At 41.1% G+C, this 19717-nt stretch overlaps 1 protein-coding gene across 4 annotated transcripts in view; it reads right to left on the bottom strand.

The window, feature by feature from the left end:
* Positions 1-19717, bottom strand: part of EYA2 (EYA transcriptional coactivator and phosphatase 2) — an 86895-nt gene that overhangs the window by 31144 nt on the left and 36034 nt on the right. For all 4 annotated transcript variants that reach the window (XM_005524693.3, XM_088064466.1, XM_014254082.2 and 1 more), the window contains exons 2-5: positions 18200-18318; positions 14571-14619; positions 13822-13964; positions 10834-10950 (exon numbers count right to left, since the gene is read on the bottom strand). In XM_005524693.3, coding sequence (XP_005524750.2) covers positions 10834-10950; positions 13822-13964; positions 14571-14619; positions 18200-18318 — 428 coding nt within the window. The remainder of the gene's footprint in view (positions 1-10833; positions 10951-13821; positions 13965-14570; positions 14620-18199; positions 18319-19717) is intronic.

Below are 19717 nucleotides of genomic sequence, written 5' to 3'. Positions count from 1 at the left end.
TCCAAAAGTCACAGGTATGCAGCAGTATGAATATATTCCTGTGGTAACAGCATTTCTCACCACTGTGAAGGAGAGTAATAGAGCCCCAATGCTTAAAGGCAAAAACAACTTTCACAGAAGACAAAACAGCTCTTGTACACCAGAGCTCGAAACAATACAGGGGGGAATTTTTGATTTTCCTAAACTGTCATTTAGAAACAATCCATCATCCTTTATTAAAGCTGTCAAGAGGAGGATGAGTTACCTCGAGGGACTCACGCTTTATGTGTAAATTGTGATGAGAACATGTTTATTGCTGTGCTACCTGCACATGATACTGGAGCTTCCTGGTTTCCAAACAGAGACAGTGAGGAAAAGGAGGGATTCACACAGTTGGATTAAACTTACTCAGAACTTTGTTCCAGCTGTGAAGAGTGTGTCCATGCACACACAGTGAGGGAGAAGAGGGGTGGGATGCAGAGAGGATGGGGAATGGCTCGTGCTCCACAGCTTCCCACAGTGAACTGTGACAGCACCCAGTGGGGTGGATTTTACACTGGTTTTGTAAAATATATTTTTGCCACTTTGGCTGAGCTACCCAAGTTCAGGTGTCCCTACAGGCCACTGCAGGCTGGCTCCCTCTGCCCAGGGGATTTTCCAAAAGAAGGACAGATTTTTTGCTTACATACTTAAATATTTGTGAAAGTGCTGAAGACTGGTATTCCCTATAAACTGAAGTTCAACCTGGCAACTCAGGTTTTTATCTTCTTTTGGCTTCTGTCATTGTATCCTGACCAAGGAGGACTACCATCTCAGCACTGTTTGTCTAAACTGAGATCAAACACAAGCCTTTTCCTTGCCCTCCAGCAGTGCATTCAGAGATTTGAACCCCCTCCCTGCAGTACCCTTTGAGAGCTGCTAAGCTCAGTGTGTCTTGGCAGCTCAGTGTTACAGCAGAATAATTACAGATAAGGACATTGGGAACAACCAAAATCAGTAAACACTTGGAATTTCTTCCCAGCTGAACAAAGACGAAAAGCTGGGGAAAAAAATTATCAATTATCTGCATGGAAAAGAAAATTGTTAAAGAATCAGGTTCAGCAATATTTGTCTTGGGAACTATTATAGCTCAGACCCTGTTCCACTGCACAGGCCAGAATGGAGAGACCATGTTTTCAATGATGGACCCTCAGTTCAAAGGGCAGGAAAACAAACAAGTTCCACAGGCAATGGAGACAAAGATAAACCCCCTCTCTCCATAAACAGAGAATGAGACCTGCTGGTCACAATTTCTGTGAGCAGCCTTGTAGAGTTCAGCAGTTCGGAACACATACCAGAACCAGCCCCAAATGTTTGCTTTTCCTCCTTAAGTTGTTGGTAGGAAATAAACACTTCCATAACAAAACGAATTCTGCCAGGTGCAATTTCAGTTTTGTGTCAGTAAATGTTACACTCAAAGAACTGGAAAATTATCAACAGATATTGCAATTTAGCCCTATTTCCCATGTAACCGTTTTTCCCCTCAAACACTTTCCAATGTAATAGCAACTCTTGTAATATTCAGAAAAGGACTGGAATGAAGTTTGAAAGTGGTGCTATGTGGAATGGGGAACTCCTAGGAAGTCCCTCAGTAAGCAATATACATGAATGCCTGGCCCCCTCCCACTTCTGCCTATTTCTATATCACTTTGCTTTCACATATATTGGCTTTTTTCCATGGACCTCTGAAAACAACACTCTCAAAATGAGGCTGGTTTTACAATGCTGTAGAGGTGGGAGCAAGCGATTTGTTTCCATCTATCTTGGTAGCTCAATGCCAAGTAATTGCATTCAAACTCCCTGCAAATCAGAAACAAGCCTAGGATCTCCCCCTCTGGATCTTCTCCATATGGAATATGGCTCACATCTGTGTTCAATCAAGCCAGTTGCTAAATGTCACAATGCCCTCATTCACAGGTAGCTTAAAGAACATTTAGCTCATAATAAAACAATCTGAACTCTGAAGTAGAACAGCTCTTCAGATGTGTGGTACTCTAAGTGTTCCTGTAAAGTATTTCTATCACAAACACACTTGCATGGAAAGGCATCCACATGCCAGGCAGAGCCAATGCCACGATTCTTCCTTGGTAAATAGATGTGGCCCTTCTCTATGTGAGTGTCCAAGGCCAACATGTACAGAAAAACTCTTTGTGAGCTGATTAATGTTCTATTCCTGCTCTCAAACAGATGGATTTCATTTGCTATTTTCCCTTCACTCACTTTTTAATTCAAGCATTCTAAAAAACCCATGCCATGGTCAATGATAATTTCAATGGTGCGTGATCTGGCCTGTGCTCCTGCAAAAACTTTCAAGCCAGCTTCTCACCCTCTACATCTGTCTTTCAGTCACTGCAGTGTCAGGCTGCATTTCTTCCCCTCCTTGCCAGGTATGAGCAAGTAAAGAAAAGAAAGGAATATTCATAGGTATTTTCAGAGTATTCAGAACCCAGCTCTGGCATTGCTAAAAAAAAAAAGCTTTTTCAGCTTATGAATGTTATGTATGATACAGGAATGTTGCTGTATTAGGGAGTGGTGATTATGAAGACAGGATGGGCCTGCGGTGTAGTTCAGATCAAAATCACAGCAAGCTTTGAAAATCAGGTTTGTGTCCTTGTCTTTCACAGGTCAGAGGAGCCCTGACAACAGGGAGGTGTTCTCCAAGACTGCTGTACTGCTTAAAAGAGAATAAGCTGCTATATTTAGAAGAACAGATGGTTTGCACTTTCAACATTCAGTGAAAAACCCAACAGTCAGAGGAGGAGATGGCCAGGTTCAACACAGGCAGGCAGTTTCAGTGTTTATCACAGGTCCTGGGCAGCCAGCAGCAACTGTGAGCCCAGGAACACTTAAGAAAAGATGCAACACTGAGGGTGGCTACCATGGGCATTTCTGAGTATGTTTGTGTCGTGATTTAACTTCCAAAAAACAGAATGATGAAGCTTAGACCTAAGCATTTCCTCTAACGTGTAGATGAAACGCACAATGGTTCCACAGAGAGTTCTCTCAAAGGATTATTTGACCATTTAGGACTAATAAAATAAATGCCTGCAGGGGTCAGCTGAATTGCATGGTATTTTACAAGCCTGCATAAAATGGCTTGTGCATTCTGGCATCATCAGGCTGCTCTCCTGGAGGAAGCACTGCTGACTGTGAGTGATGCAGGCAAAGGCCCCAGCCCACCTCCCTGCACAGTGTGCACTGCTCTGTGCCATCAACATCTGCCTGAAGGCTTCCATGGTCATTCAGAGAGGTTCTTTGCAGTGCTTTAGCTCTCTGACAAGCTAATGTTTCCTGCAGTAAATACTGCCTTCTCCAAGCTGCTACATTTTTAGTGAGAGGTTAAGCACTCATCAAAACTACCTCCCACCAGCTATACTCCAGTGCCTTGTAAGGTTCCAAATCCTACAACATCTGCCTGCATTTACTGGGCAAGAAGACTCATAAAACCTTGCATGGTTGTCAGCTGTGGAAGCATTTCAAGACTATCTGACCTGTTAAAGGAGAAGAAAAACTCAACCCATATGTACTTTGCAGCAGATTGCTCAACTGTTTGCCATTAGGTGTAATGGACCCTTCCCTGAAATGTCTTGTATTTCTGTCTGGAAGGTCTCAGACAGTGCAGGGAAGAGCACACTGCATTAACCTAGATGAAAAGCATCATTCTACAATGTTACACCACTTGACATCAGCAGCGTCTGGTAAAGGACATTGCTCCCAAAAGCATATGAACATCTCCTGCAGATGATACTCTCAGAGATACAAAACCCATTCAAAGTCCATTTGTCTCCCACCACAAACCCATGCAGTCCTGTCAGCCTGACCAGGTGTTTGAGGGCACTCTGAATGGTGATATAAAACACATTTCATGGTTCAGCTTTTATGACTCAAGGCTCTTCCCCTGCTCCTGGGAGTACTCAACCCACAGAGCCTCAAAGAGCTTTAATAAGTGATGACCAGAGGCTTTAAGAGCCTGGCTTTTACCACCCTTTTGAGCTTGGTCATCTGTATAGCTCAATCCAGATCAACAATGGTGTTGAAAGTGCTGGGATGGTTTATAGTTACTCTGAGGATTTGAACCATTGGAAAGCAGTTAGGTTTTACTGTACTTTGAGAAAGTGCTTTTAACCACTTCTAACAATGGCACAGCTTAAGAGGGATATCACACTGGACTGTCTTCAAAAACAAAACACAAAGAAATGTTTTGGGCCAAAAAGTGAACATCCTTACAGCAAGGATATAGACTATTTCTATGCAATACCTTGTTGAAAAAAACAACCAGCAAAACTGACTTTATTTGGGTGGCTCCATGGACACCAAAGAATAAAGATTCCTGCAGGTGCAGTTTCATCCTGGACACAATCCATCACTGATGGATAACAAGACATGATAAAGGAAAGCTGGATTTGCCACCTTCTATACTAATCAGGTCAGCACTCAAACCTAAGCAGCCTTGTCACATTCACTGCCATGCCATTGGCATAAAAACTTGCCCTGTCAGCACAGCTGTTATTTAGCAATTCTCTTTCTCTTGAGCAAAGTAAATCTCCAAATATCAGTGGAAAAGAGGGAGCTGGTCAGCACATCTCCACTCTTTGACCCATTAGAATCCCTGTAAGTCTCAACTGAGTACTCTTGATCCAGGCATCTGTCTTGAGACTTTTTCAGCCTCCTTGCACTGCCTCAGTACTGCAGGGACTCCAGGAGAAGAGCCACAATGGAGAAAAATGTAAGAAATTTGACAACAGTAGAGTGATCTTTGTCCTGGTAATGACTTGTCAGTGTCAATCTGCCAGTTACAGACTTTCTAAGTCAAATTTTTATCCTCCTCTTTTTATCTGTGATAGCTCCTCTTCAGACAGTGCAGGTACTCTCATAGTTCCAGAGGTCACAGTACTGCAGTGCAGAACTGTCAGCATTTAAACCCTGCCAATATAAACAGAAGGGGCATCCAAATTACTTATAAAAAGGCCCATGCAAGAGGGTTGTCCACTGCCAGCAGAGCAGTTCAGAAACTCCTGAAACAGCCTGTGCTGGCTGATGCAGGGTCAGGCTGAACTTGTCCCCAAACTTCATCCCAGATTCTCATCCTACGGCTGAGTTCTGTTTTCTCCACCACAGCATTACCTCACACAGTGCTTAGAGACGAGATACAACAAAAGCAGTACCAGTACTGCACAGTACAGTAACACACAGAAATCTGATGTTTCCTAACTTTCAAATGCTTGGCTATTCAGGTATGATGTTTCTTGATACAGATTTTTATATGTAATTTTACACTAGCTCTTCTATTGCCTTCTAGACATTTTCAAAATCATTAGGTATACTGAATCAATTATTCAGTGAAGCTTCCATAACGTTTTAGCATATTCATTGCCAGGTGCACTGTAAGCTGAATAATCAAGGCCAAGTTCATGATTTCCCAAGCTGTTACCATCCTATGTTTTTGGATTTTTTTATATCCTACAGAAGCAATGAAAATAAAATCCTCAAAGAGAAGTCTCTGTGACATCCACACATCTCTGTGACTGTTTTCTGTGCTGATTTTGCTCATTAACCCACGATTTGAGATTTCTATCTGACCTCCACCAATGCTTCCAAGACATTCAAGCAGCATGGTAGGGAAATATCACTTCTTTTTTCTCTGTAGATTCCCCCTTTCTCACCACACAAACTTTTCTCTGTATTTTCCTTATCCAGTCCCTTTACTACTGCCCCTGCCTTACTGCTGCTCTCTGACTCAATTGTCACAGCTGCTCCCATCTCCCCAGTGCCACCTCTGCAAGCCTGATGACAAAGTCACACAAAACTCTCAAGGAGACACAAGGATACCTCCAAAATAAACTCCCTTCCTCAGAGAAGATTCCTGTTTTGACTGTACCAGTTAATATTTAATTTCCATTAAATGGCAGGAGTTAGAGCAGAGCTTTCCCCTTGGGTAGCAGTAGCACAGATCCTTGCAGCCTACAGTGCATCACTATCAACACCTTTGCCTCTCCCACAGACTTCCCTCTCCTAGAAGTCAGCTCATTTTAAAACAAAGTAAATGGAGCACAGTCAGCCCCTGGTGTTTAAAAATCTTTGAAAGGGAGGCTGTGCTGTTATTCTGAGGAACCTTGTATTTACACTGCAGAAAGTGAGGTCTGACCCCTCCTGAAGAGAGGCCTCTCCCTGCTGAACCCACCACGGAGTGGAGCACAACTTTACTGCCACGGTTTTAGACTGCAATTAATGCAAACCAGCTGTGAAGCAGAAGCTTTTGAAAGAGGCTGCTCGTTTTCTCCTGAGGTTTTAATTTTATCAATCTAAGGCATCTATCTGAGTGACAGTTTGCTGAGAACATGCTCTCATTTTCCCTTATTTTTGGGACTTCACATGGATTCACTGTCTGGATGCCAAAGTGTGATCCACTTTCTCAGGTGTAGATTGAAATTTTATCACTATCTTCATCACCAAGTACTTCAAGAATCAACTTTAAAACTAAACATGGACTTTCTTTGCAAAACTCATGCAGGCAGAGGTAACTGTTCAAGCCAAATTGGTATTTATGATCTTGTATTAAATTTTTAACACTGAAATTGGCACACAATTGCAAGAAATTCTGGCATCTCTTGGAAAAAAATTTGTCTAGATTATCCAGATATCAACAAGGGTCAAAATGTTTTCAGCGTAAGAAAACATTTTAATTGGTTAATTATTCAGATTTTACTTGTTCTCGGGCCAGGAGAACGATTGATAATCAAGTGTTCCACAAACATAAGCAACATATATATAATTAATCCATTTTAAATCAGTGCTGCACAAAAGAAATGCTAATTTCTATTCATTCACTACTTCACAGCTCATCAGAAAGGCTTTACAAAGAAAACAAATGTTCAGCAGTAGCAAAGAATTTCACTGCATAGGTCTTTAGTCTCAAATTTATGTCTGTCCCAAGCTCAACACTGCTCTGCAATTCCTTGGCAAAGGAAAGCTATCCCAGTTACATAACTGATTTTTCCTTTGTAATGTAAAAAGTATTTTGTGGGTAGATAGATTTGGATATTAAAAAACCCCAAAAAAGCAGTTGAATCTTTTCCTGCCCAACAACAGCATCCACAGTGGTCTTTGGCCAGAGTTTTAACTGTTGTGCAACTTCATAGTTTCATACCAGCTGTCATTTCAGCAATTATAACTGAAGAGCAAGGCATTGTCTAGAAATTAATGACAAGCTGCGAAGAGATGGCCTAATGTGCAATCAAGGGGGTAGCACATGCTCTTGCAACCACAGGAAAAGCTCTGTAAGCTGGCTGTTATTGCACTCTCTGCAGAGCTGATGGGTTTCTGGGTCAGCTAATGTGCTGGCACAATTTTCTCTTTGTATTTTACATAGCTCACTAAATGCTAAGTTTCTTATATTCCAATGATATCTCCCCCACCCTCAGCAGTTTCCTCAGCTGCCAGTAAGTTTTTGGGGGCAGAACTGGGAGGTAATCTTTGTGTCTAATGTTCAATTTCTATCATCAAATAATAATTTTACCAGAAGTCTGAGCAAATCACCGAACTGCTAAATTATCACAAAATGTAAACTTAGAAAAATGTGTGCTAAAAAGAAATATCTAATACCAAGCCCAGGGTGTTTGGTGATTTGGTGCTGTAATTGAACACTTACATGAGGATTGATTAAGAAATTAAATGGACCTTGAAGAAACATTGCTTTCTCAGCATGACAAATTTACCACTTTAAAGGCAAAAATCTAATGCAAGCTGTTAGCTCCTCTCCAGATTCATGACTCTAAAAGTGAATGCCATCCCCAGACTGGCCACATGCATATTTCAGATCCCTTCATGATGAAACAAAAAAATTTTCTAAATGTAATAGTGACATGGAGCAGCCCTCTACACAGCACTTGTTAAAAAGAAAAAGAAGAGAGAGAAAAAAATCACTCCTTCAGAGCAAATACGTGAATAACAGATTTCAGTCTGAATGTTACTTGAAGCCTGATGATACCTTGGCAATTAAAATCTTTATATCAATCCACACTACCTTTGCAATCCACAGTACCATAGCATTTTTATGAGCTATGGAACTTGCTAATCTCATCTTCTATATTTGTATATGTGTGTGACACTTTATTTGGCTAACAAACTCTTCCACAATCAATTTTGTTTCATGCTAGGGAAGCATGAAAATGGATTTCCCCTTCTGGCTGGCTGTAAAATAGCTCTTTTTCTTTACCACTTACTGACCAAAAGGCTGTTATATCTTCATTTTTGCTTTCAGTAGATCCTGTTCTTGCTCAAGAACCAGGGTACAACTGACAGCTGGAGCTGAGGATAGAAAGCTGAAAACCCTTTACACCTGCATCACCTGTGTTTGTACTGCAAACAAACAGACCTGAACAGAGAGCAGAATCTGCCCTCATAAGTACCATTTACTGCTCACAGCCTCACAGGTAGCCCAGCCTGCCAGTGCTGCTGCCAAACAAACACCAGAGGGAACAAACCAGCACCAACCATGCTGGCACTCACTGAAGGACAGCACTTGTCCTAGAGCCCTGTGAGACAAAAAAACTGCTACCCAAGAGGTCATTTATTCCTTGGTGAGTGCTGTAACACCTACAGTGGGCACTTATGTGCTGCTGTAACTCGTATCTGAGGGGACAGTGAGGAGGAATCACGAGGGATGAACAATCTGACCACCCACCCTTACCCACAGATGAGATCATTATGCTGCTCCAGGAACTGGTCCTCAGTGGAGGCAAACAAAACAAGCTTATTTCACTTATATACCTGAGCTATTAACACCTTACAATACTTGCAAAGAATAGGTTAAAGAAGATTTTTTTTTTTCCCCTTGCACTTTATAATAGGAAACAGCGGCAGTTGGAGATACCTTCTCTCCCCTGACCATCACTCTCTTCATAATCTCTCTTCCCACAAGATGCAAAAAACATTTTGCCCTTGAACTGGGAATTAGAAGCTTGACTCTTAAAGCCCCCTCTGAACTTTCTATAAAAATATATTGATAAAAGTTTGCCCTTTTCATCTGGCTTAGCCCATCACCAGCAAAGTCCCAGTGGTCCTGGGAATGGGTGGCACAGGGAGCCATCACCTCCCCACCCCCAAGTGCTGTGGCGTGGGAAAGCCCAGAGCCCACATTCCTCAGCAGCACTCAGCACAGGAAGGCTCCTGCCTCCTCACTCAAACCTTTCACTAGCACTCAGCAAGGTAAATAAACCATACAGTCAGGGAGCTTCAGACTGTTCCTCTCACAAGCAAGGAGAAGGGTGGAAATATTTGTTTACAGGAAGACACATTTACTCCCGCTCCCTGTGCCTTGGAGTAAGCACCTGCCACTTGCAGAAACTGTTTTCCCCTGTTTTCTTTTGAATTAAAGGCTTACTGAGCTGGCTGAAATGATCTTCCTGGAATAAATATCTGAAAAGAAGTGATTCTGCCTACCAGCACAGCATCGCCCTAGGAGCACATTTGTGTTCACACACACAGAGCTCTCCTCAGCCTGTTTTGGTACAACTCATGGCTGTGCCACTGCTGCTTGCAAATGTAACATTTTCAAGTGCTGATGCCCAAAATTTGCTTGTCTAAACCTCTTGATTGAATAAGGGGGGCACCTTAAAAACCTCAGTCTTAAGAAAGTCAAGAATCTGCCTTCTCAAAAAACACATGTGGAAGTAGGACAGACAAAACCTGTAGGAGTCCAGGTGACAAAAAACCCCAAAGCCACAGGCTTCCTTTTTCTTTTTGTTTTTTCCTTGGGTGTCACATCCAACACAGGTGCTTTCAGCATGTACTATGAGGTATTTAAGCCCCAAAAATCACCTTAGTGCTAGAGATAGTGTGCCCTGACAAAACTAGCAGGTGAAGTCTCAGCCAAAGGTCAACTCTTAGTCTTCTTAGCTTTCTTAGATAATATCTAGAATAAAACAGATTTTACTTTGTTTTCCCTGTTTTCACAACTGTTTAGGATTTTAGTTGCTCACACACTTAAAATAAAAGTGGATGTGTTTGTCCACCTTTCACTTTCTTGAAAGGAATTCTTCTCACTTTAATGAGAAGAATGAAGAGAATTAAAAGACCATTTTACAATGGTGACAGCTAAGTATAATGTTACAAAATGGCTTTTTGCATAAAACCCTCAACAATATCAAAAAGCTAAGTGATAGAATTGATCTCTCTCCCCTTCCACAGCTTCTACAAGAGTTTGCAATTCCTCTTTGGTTTTCCAACCCTTGGAAAATCTGAAAGGAATGGACAAAGCCAATGCAGAGCTTTATCCTCATGTGCATTCATCTCTACTCAAGCAGTCACTCCCATTTTTCTTAATATCGAAGTATCAGCTGTTAAAAAAATAATAGCAGGGAGAATATAGAACAGTTTTAAGCACAGAGCAGTTTGTTCAGGGCAGCATAAGGCAGAAAGAAGCATAATACTGACAGGACTGTTTGCATGAAGTGTAAAACCACCTTTGTTTTGCTTCCATCAGAATGCAGGAATTCACACCAACACAACAATCCAAGGTATGCAGTCATAGAACTAATTAAGAAAAAGAAAACACGGTTTCTGCAGAAAGACAAAGCTTATATTGACCATAGGTGAAATTCTGCTAGCACATAATGCTGTTAAATCCAGTGCCTCAGCCAGAAATCAACGCCATGGTGAGCGAGACAGCTCGAGCAGAGACTCACCTCCTTCCCTGGGCTGAGAGCCTGCACCTACGAGCTTTCCACAGCAAGTGCAGGGGGAGAAGTGGTGCAGCACGGGGCTGTGGGACTGCCAGTGCCCAGAGCTGGCACTGCCAGGCTGAGCTGCACTCACCGTGCATCTGGTACGTGTAGGGCGCCTGTCCCGCCGCCGGCGCGCTGAAGCTGGAGCCGTAGCTGAGAAATCCACTCTGTCCTGGCGAGTGGCTCAGGCTGTCCTCTGTTTTAATGCCTTTGGGGAGCACAGTGGGAACCAAGAGCAAGACATAAGTGCTTGTCATATGAAGATGTGAAAAAAGCAAGCGTAGGAATTAACAATTTTTCGGCTGGATTTTAACCTAGTCAGCTTTTTTTTTTACACTTTCATTTACACACACACACACACGTATATATATATATAAAATATATAAAGATATGTGTTTAATTGCTTGCATTACCCAAACAAGTCTCCTAACAGCCAAACAAATTCATCACAAATTTGAGTCAGCTCCATCCTGTATCCACACCCAAGCACTTTTGCTAAGATGGTTAAATAACCATGAATAATACCGCTTTCAAAAACAACTTCTGAACATATAGTTTTGTTATAGAATTGAAGAAACTCACTGACACATAAACTTCCTGAAGAGTTACCAGATGTAAGCAATGATTAACAACAGAACAGCACCTTCAGCAAAATAACCTCAAGATTTTTGTTCTCAGAAGAGTAATTTTTTACTTGCATTGTATTTTCAGCTTTGGTACCAAAACATTTATTGGCAAGTCCTACAGGAGGGTTATCATCTACTCAGCTGGATATATACAGTTCAGGAACAATAGGTAAGCCCTGAAACCACAAAAATCTTTTCATTTCTAAAACCAGGCAATTAAGCTGACAATTTACAGGGGGAACAGCAATAGCTGAATTAAACATTGCAAGATGAAACCCTTGCTGGTAATGAAAGGAGTTGATATTTTATTCTGAGATGCTGCTGAGATTGTACAGCTGTATTATTAAAATAAACAGCTCAAAGGTGCAACATATTATGAACCCTTTGGGCGTGATCCTTCCCTCCTTTGCATCCTATTTGCACAACAGAAGATGGCCATTGGATACTCCCTGGGTGCTGGGATTAAACAAAGACCCTGCTGATGTTTGGGCCTTGGATTTACACACTTTCCATGCTGTTGTCATCTTTTAGCACTTGCAGGGAAACTTGAAGACAAGTTGAATTCAGGTGCCTTTCCCCAGCCATGCTCCTTTCTAGTTTAACTACAAGCAGCAAGTCTGTGCTTGTTCAGGTTTGGAATAAGTTCTCCCAGATAATGTTTTCTCTAATAAAAATCGCTTATTATAGCTTTAGGTGAGAAGAACTGCCATGCAGTTTGAGCACAAGCTCATAACAAGATGACTGTGAAAAGCAGAAGTTTATTTGGACAGTGAGGGGACAAGTGCTGGTGCAAGTGTGTGGTTTCATCGCTGCTGGGGAAGAGAAGTGTGTGCAGAGAAGCTTCTCTTCCCAACATCCCGTGCTTTCCTATTCCACCAGCACTCCACAGGCCAGCATTCAACCTACCCAGCCCAGTTATAATTAATCCTCAGCAAATGGGCCTCTCTGGAAGCCTAAAAATTGTTGTCAGACAGCAAAATAACTTAGCACCAAATTAATTTCCACATAATGTTTTGTTTTGTCTAGAAACTGGCCGAGTTTTATTTTTTGTGCCTAAAAACAATACTGCTTCATTGTTCTTGGTTGTCAGCCAGGTGGAGTTTTTCATATGCTGTGCTGAGTATCTTAGAGAGGGTGTAGGGGCTGAGGGAGGGAAACCACTGCTCAAGGATGCTAAGAGGTCACCCACAGGATTTATAAGCAGCATATGGGCCTGACACATGTATGCTCTAAAGCCTCTAGGCAGTAGCAAATGGCTCTACTTTCACCTGCTCTAACAGGACAACTGTTCAGAGTTTTCCTTGGAAGTCAGCCAGCTGATGCAAACACACAAATAGCTCCAGGAAAGGGTCTCGAAACATTCCTCTCATCATCCTGGTAGAGCTTTGGCTCTGCCAAAGCCACTTCCCCAGCCCTCCAGAGTGCTGCACTAGATCTCCCTTCAGTAAAAGCTTTGTCTGTATAAAAACTTCTTGTTGGGAAGAGATACTGTATTTGCCAAGTAAACACAAAGGTGTTTAAGAGCACAAAAGAAAACAGGAGTGGAAACAAAACTATGAATCCATTTTAATGGTGCAAGACTCAGCCCTCATGGGAGCAGTCAGAAGTATGAAGCCCAAAGCTTTCTGGTAAAGACCTGTAGCTAAACAAGAGCAATATCTCTTTGGTCTTTAGGAGCAGAAAGAACTTTCAGGCTCCTCAAGAGCTTGGTATTCCCATGCAGAACTTAAGGACACTCAAGGCTTGGTTTACCAAGCATTCCTCTGTCAGGAGTGCTGGTTTAATTAGTTCCCTGTGCAAATCCCCCAGCTGCTCCTGCCCAGCACTGTCCCCCCACAGCTGTTGGTAAGGCTGTGCAGAAAAGCAGGGAATAAATCTGACTGTTAGGGGCTAGAAATGTTGACTGCACATACAGCCAATAACTGTTCACTTAAACACAAACCGTCTTCCAAAACCAGGGTACTCTGTAACATCTCACCCATGTCTTATTCTGCTCTGCATTTTGGTTCTTCTATAAATATAGACACAAAAATTTTCTCAAAGTAGCTTGTGTTATTGAAACTTCAGGAAGAATCAAGGACGAAGAGTAGTTTTCATAAACATCGTATTTACTGTACTTTGTCCTGACACTGAATCATGGGAACACTCACGAGCTACTACTCCTAAGTGTCACATCCTACTGAACCTGAACTTCTCATAGTTTACTACTAACTGGCTCCAAACTTAGCTAGTTTGCAAAAACAACCCATGATATAAAGAGCTGATAGGCTGAAAGCTGATATAGCTCAAAGTAAACCTAACGTTTCTCAAGTCAGACTTTCCTCTAAGCCTAAGAAGACAACGGTGCTGAGACACAAATGACCACTTCACTCCAAGGCTTAAAGACTTCCAATCTGTTTTGCCAGCAGCAGGAGGTGATGTCCTCACAGGCCCCAGGACCGTGGAGTACTCACTGTAGGAGGGGATTCCGTAGGGCTGCCCCGGGGGAGGATAGGCAGAGTAGGCAGCAGCCTGCTGGATTCCTGAGCTGTACTGAGCCTGTCCATACGCTGCCATCGTGGGGAAGGATGGGACTGTCACTATGTGGGGATAATGTCTATTCAGAACAAGAAAACAGAATGGTTTATGGCAATAATAGTTACTATACATGAGCTTCTAGAGCACAAGCAGAACAGCTTTAGACATCTTGCTAAAATAACATTCAACACAGGATGCTGAGGATTTTGGGAACTTGGAATTGACTGGACTGAAACAGAAGTTTGTTTTATGGACTATCAGATTAAGTCACCTAAATGCACAGTGACTTTAAGACAGTGTAAAGTATAGGCAAGTTAAAAAAAATAAAATAAAATCAACACTGATTTTTCATGTTTCATTTTGAGTTTGCCGAACAAGTGGGTGCAATGGGAAACCTCAGACATTTCGACACATCCCCTCTGTGGTCACTCTAAACACGACAATATTCAAACTGATAAGATTTGGATACCCAGGGGTACAAAAACACACTTCACAGTACCTCAAACCTTATTTCACTCCATATCCGAGAAGATTAAGAACCAGCTACTTCACTGTGCCAGAGACGTGCGGGGGAACAGGTGGATGGGCTTAGGGCAGATGTTTTTTAAGGTGACAGAAGCCTGCATAAAATGGCTGTTCAGCAAGACATGGATTTTAAATTACAGCACTTGGCAGGAGCACTCACTTTGTGGTGTACAGATGGAGAGGACACTGCGGTGCTGCTTTGCTGCTGCCTGGAAAACAAAATTAAAGAGTCTTAGATTTTCATCGTGTTCTGTTCTATGGCCAAGCAGATACAATTGTTTTTACCACTGCTGGTGGGAGAAAAATATACAGGAATCAAAAGACTTTTTATTTTTTAGTTAATATTCCCAGACTGAGGTAGGTAAGACAGATATTCTCTGCTTAACAACAAATACAGATTTAGTTTTTAATTGAGGGTGATACCGGTTGATTAAACTACCAGTTTCTTCTTCTCATGGGACTGATACCAGTCATGAAACTGGGCTTTGAAGCAATGACTCATATGCTAAAGGCTATAAAAGCCAATACTATGATTGCTGAAGTGATTTAAGCTCACTGCACATTTTGATCTTTTTCTTTTTTTGGTACTCTCCTAGACCATGACTCACTTTCTTTAATGTCCATAAAAATATATCAAATTATAGTGAATATTAAAAATACAACATCATAAATCTCCTTAATTTGAATTTTTTGAGTTAACTATAGCATACCTTATTGAACTACCAGCAATCAAAAACTTAAATCAGTAGGAAACCTATCATAAAAGTTATATGTGCAAGCTGTCTTCTAATGGACCAAACTGTTGCGTGCTGTAACACTACCAAAGAAAAATGTGCCACCAGCTTTATTCAGAGATAAATTTACACTTACCTAATTAAAAACTAAAAAGCCAAAACCAAACAAATAAAAAAAGCTAAATTAAAACCTGGATTTTGAACTGAAAACACCATACTAAAATACCACCATGTACATTTTGCACGTTGCCTCCACAGTGCCATCCAAACTTTGCTTCTCAGTTCCTGGCTGGAGCTGTCATTAATTCAGCACTAAAAATGCCAAAACACTCTCACAATCATCAATAATGACGAGGCACAACTGATTCAGCCTCTGTGTGTCTCCTGGCTGCATTAATGCACACACCAGACTCACTGCACATGGCTTCTCCATTCACTTTCAGTGACCAAAACAGAACAACTTCCTTTGTTCAGACATTGGTCAGCTGGCAAATTAAACATTTAAACCACTTTTCATTTAATGAAATATGCAAGTAGAGATAAAGTCTAAATAAATGCAAACAATCCAAGAGGTTTGGGTAATTTGTGCTGTAAACATGGACAGAATGACCAAAAAGATCCAACATGCTCACATCTGAAATGTCTGTTCATCCTGATTTAGATCTCTTGAAATTGTTCTTCCACACACAACCCTTTTTCACAACATTTTACATGGCTTGATCATTTTACACTCTAACATGGAGATTACACCAAACTATTTTTAAAAACATTGACATTTCATCTGTTAAATTTTTATACTAAATTTTAATAAAAATTGCATCATCATGAGTTCTTACTAAAAATATCAACTACTAGGTATCATTAAATTTTTAGAATGTTAGTTTATGTAATTAATGATGAAACCTATACAAGCCTAATCACTAACAGGATCGCCCTAATCACTGACAGAAACAAAACCAGATTCTTTCTTCAAACCTTAGAAAAGTAAAACCCAAAATGTGGTACAGTAATCTATTTCCCAAGCAACAGGCAGAGAGGTTTAGTTAAAAATACTGACAAAACACAGTGTTATACAAATGTATATATTATTGACAAAGGGTAATGTTATACACGTGTGTCTATTCACTTACACATCCACAGATTAAAGAATGAGTTTAAATCCAAAACTGGGCTTACCTGAGTCACCTTCAAACTCACTATGAAAAATTTGCTTTGACTTACCTGAAAGATAACAGTTTAGACAATTAGATTTTCAGACTGTGAAAACAAGAACCACACCATTTCTGTCTGTCTCTCATTACAGAACTGCACTGAAGAAATAGACATTTTACAATTCATTTATTTAATTTTTAATGGCTTTTACATCAAAAAAACAGAAGAACAGTTTGAGCACAAGCTGATTTTTTTTTCTCTCTGAAAAACACCACAGCTTCAAATGTTTTATTTTGGTAGAGTAAATAAGTTAGTCAAGAACGCCAAGTAGGAATTTACTGTGTGTGAATATGCAATATGCTATTGTCACCAACAAGAAAAGGCAAAGTTGATCCTAAAGGCAAAATGTGCACTTGAAAATTATATTGATGTAACTGCATATCTCATGACAAGCACCCATGGAAATGAAAGGCCAGACAGTTACATGGATATCTAAATGAGTAAGTACAATGACTAGACTTGCTAAATTTAATACTTTATGTGCAATACAGAGCATAAATTTGTGTGTGTTTATTACATTAAGAGCTCTGTCAGTCTGAGAATTGTCAAACACACAAGTGTTTTCCTGTTCTTCAAATTAGCCAGAAGTATTTTCAAGGGAAAGAGCACAATCTTGGTAGCACAGGGGATCATTCTGTAGAAAAAACACCATAATATTTCTACAAGAAACAAATCAATGTGAGCTGTCACTGGCAAACCGGTGTCCAACAGTACAACTCCTGTGCTGGCTCATTTTTATCATATATATCAAAAAAAAAGTTCCTCCACCAAGATGTTTATAAAATGATGTACCTAAAAATCATTTCTAGCTCTAATCTTTTCTGCAAACATGGACATTTAAAAGGGTGTTTCCTTTAGGCTGTTATTCCTTCTACTACTCTTGTAAATAGGCAGTCACGATGGGCTGGGCGTGATTTAACCACGCAATTCCTAATGCCTGAGCAAACATGCAAACAAAACATCTCCTGGGTTTCTAAGAGCCTATAAATGAAGGGTTAAACATACTACTAAAACATAATAGCCAGTGCCTTTTCCTAACTCCCCTCTAACAGGAAGGCTGACAGATCCTGACCGCAGCAAACAATAGCTGGGATTGTACTAGCAAGAACTAGTTCAGCTGCATCACTTGCCAATAATTTTTTTAGCAGATTTAACATTCTTCTGTTTCCTTCACTTGAACAGTATGATGGGGCAGGGGGGGAGAAGGAGGAGAGCAGATAAATTTCCATCAGAGCCTCAACCACTGAAAGAATTTCTCCCTGGTACCTGCCAAATGTGAAACTCCAGCGCAGAGGCCAGCAGGGCTAACCATTTGGGGATGGCATCAGTGGTCTCTGAGCGACACAAACTGGGGCACAGAGATGCTTTGGCAAGAGGTTTTCAGGCTGCTCAGTATATTTCTGGGCCTGGGAGCCCCCACTTTAACAGCAGCAGCAGCACAGCCACCAAAGCCCAGGGCTCACGTTCACACTATCACTGGGACTCCAGCAAAAACTATGAAGTCTACACAAAATATGGTTTACACCTGCAGTTCTTCCAGTGGAACAAAAATGTACACATGCACGTGTGGAAATGCAGGCACCAACTACACACAAATATATACATATATATACAAATGAAATATTTCTATCCCATTTTCATTCAAGCTATTGTGGAGCTAAAGGATCTAACCACAACTGGTGAGTCTATGAAGAAGAAAAAATCCTCAAAAATCTCAGTTGCTCACTATATTGTAGAACTAATTGCCAGAAGCAGAGGCCTTGCAGTGGCCAGCTCCTGTTGGTTACATATTGTCATGTATGTTATGTTAAAGCAGCAAACAGCAAGCAGAAGAGCAGCCTACCTTCTATGTCATCTGGAGCCGTGGCATAAATCTGAGAAAGGTTAAGCTTCAGTCTGTCAGGGCACTCTCTATTTACAGTCAGACTGGGTGATATCACTAGATCTAGCATTTCCTTATACCTGAAGGAAAACAAAGGAAAAATACAATTTATTCATTAATTATGCATGCTTACTAATGATTCAATTTTTTCCCTAAGTGTATAAATATTAAAGCTGATTACCTAAACCCAGGCTTCATATAAATTCCACATAATAACATTCACTAAAGTTTTCATCAAAGGGAAATGCTGAATTAAAATGCAGTACTTGCTTCCTTGGAGATTATACCCATCTGATTAATGATTCCCCTTTCTTCCTGGATTTTGCCATACAAAAACTAAATTCCTGATTTCTCATATGCCATCAAAGCAAGAATACACACACCAGTGTCCAGTGAGGCTGCAGAACAGATTGTAACAGGCTGAAAATGAAGCTGAGGGCAGTTAAGATCATTATCGAGTCTTACAAGGTAATAAAGTTATTCCTGGTGACAGGATCAGTTTTCCAGGGGACACCCAAACCAGGCACCCAACTACAATGTCCTGGCCATTAGGTGGCAGTGATACAAGGACAGTCCCTTTCACATGAGAAATCTTATCTGATACAACCAAAAATTTCAAATTAATGACATCTAGGACTTAAACCTCTGAAGAAAAACATAATTCTTCATGTGAGCACATGCCCTACACCACCATGAAAGCTAAAAACCTCTGCATTACATAAACAGTCCAAAAACAGGACTAAATCATAATTTCTGACCTTATGTATAAAATCAATAGGTCTACTCGTGCACACACCACCATTTTCAATTCATGTGCCTACCTGCAGCTCTAGACCTTTTCAGCTGCTTGCTTCCCTTGGAATGTTTTGGATGGGTACAAAATATGTCATTAAGGGCACAGATTTACACACCTATGTTTGCAAGTTTTGGTGAAGACAATGAGGTGAGGACAATAAGGTCTGTTACATTTGATACCTGCAAAGCTCCTTTTATGCAAGGCAGGTTTCCTTGAAACCTTTACTCCCATAATGTTCTCCCCTTGTTCCCTGTGCAACCAATGCCTGTGTCTAGAAGAACCCACCGGGCAAGGAATACCTGGAGCTAAATTTCTCAATTAATTGTCTTTATTTCTTTTTAAATACACACAATGCAATGGAAACTGATTTGGATTTCCCCAAGACTAAAGTTGCAGCTTTTGGTTCAAGCCCAGAACAGATGATGAACAGAGAACTCAAAGATTCTATGCCATTCTTTGCTTTCCAAGGCCACACAGAGCACAGCCTTACTTCAGTTCCCTTGAAGTCACTGGGGGGAATTAGGGCTATTAGGGGAAAACATAACTGTGCTCTTGGACAGAGCAGGGCCTGAGCAAGAGCTGATGGGGCAGAGGTAGTGAGTGGATCCTGGCTGCAGCTTGCTCAGGCTTCCCTTTCCTCATCACTGCCTGCCAAGGCAGCTGGCACATCCCTGCTCCCACCA

The sequence above is a fragment of the Pseudopodoces humilis genome, chromosome 19 (genome assembly GCF_049639895.1).
Source record: "Pseudopodoces humilis isolate 2021_Gansu_Grassland_sample_001 chromosome 19, ASM4963989v1, whole genome shotgun sequence".
Taxonomy (NCBI): Eukaryota; Metazoa; Chordata; class Aves; order Passeriformes; family Paridae; genus Pseudopodoces; species Pseudopodoces humilis.
The sequence above is the reverse complement of the archived record's forward strand: the minus strand, read 5'-3'. Positions and strand labels throughout refer to the sequence as shown.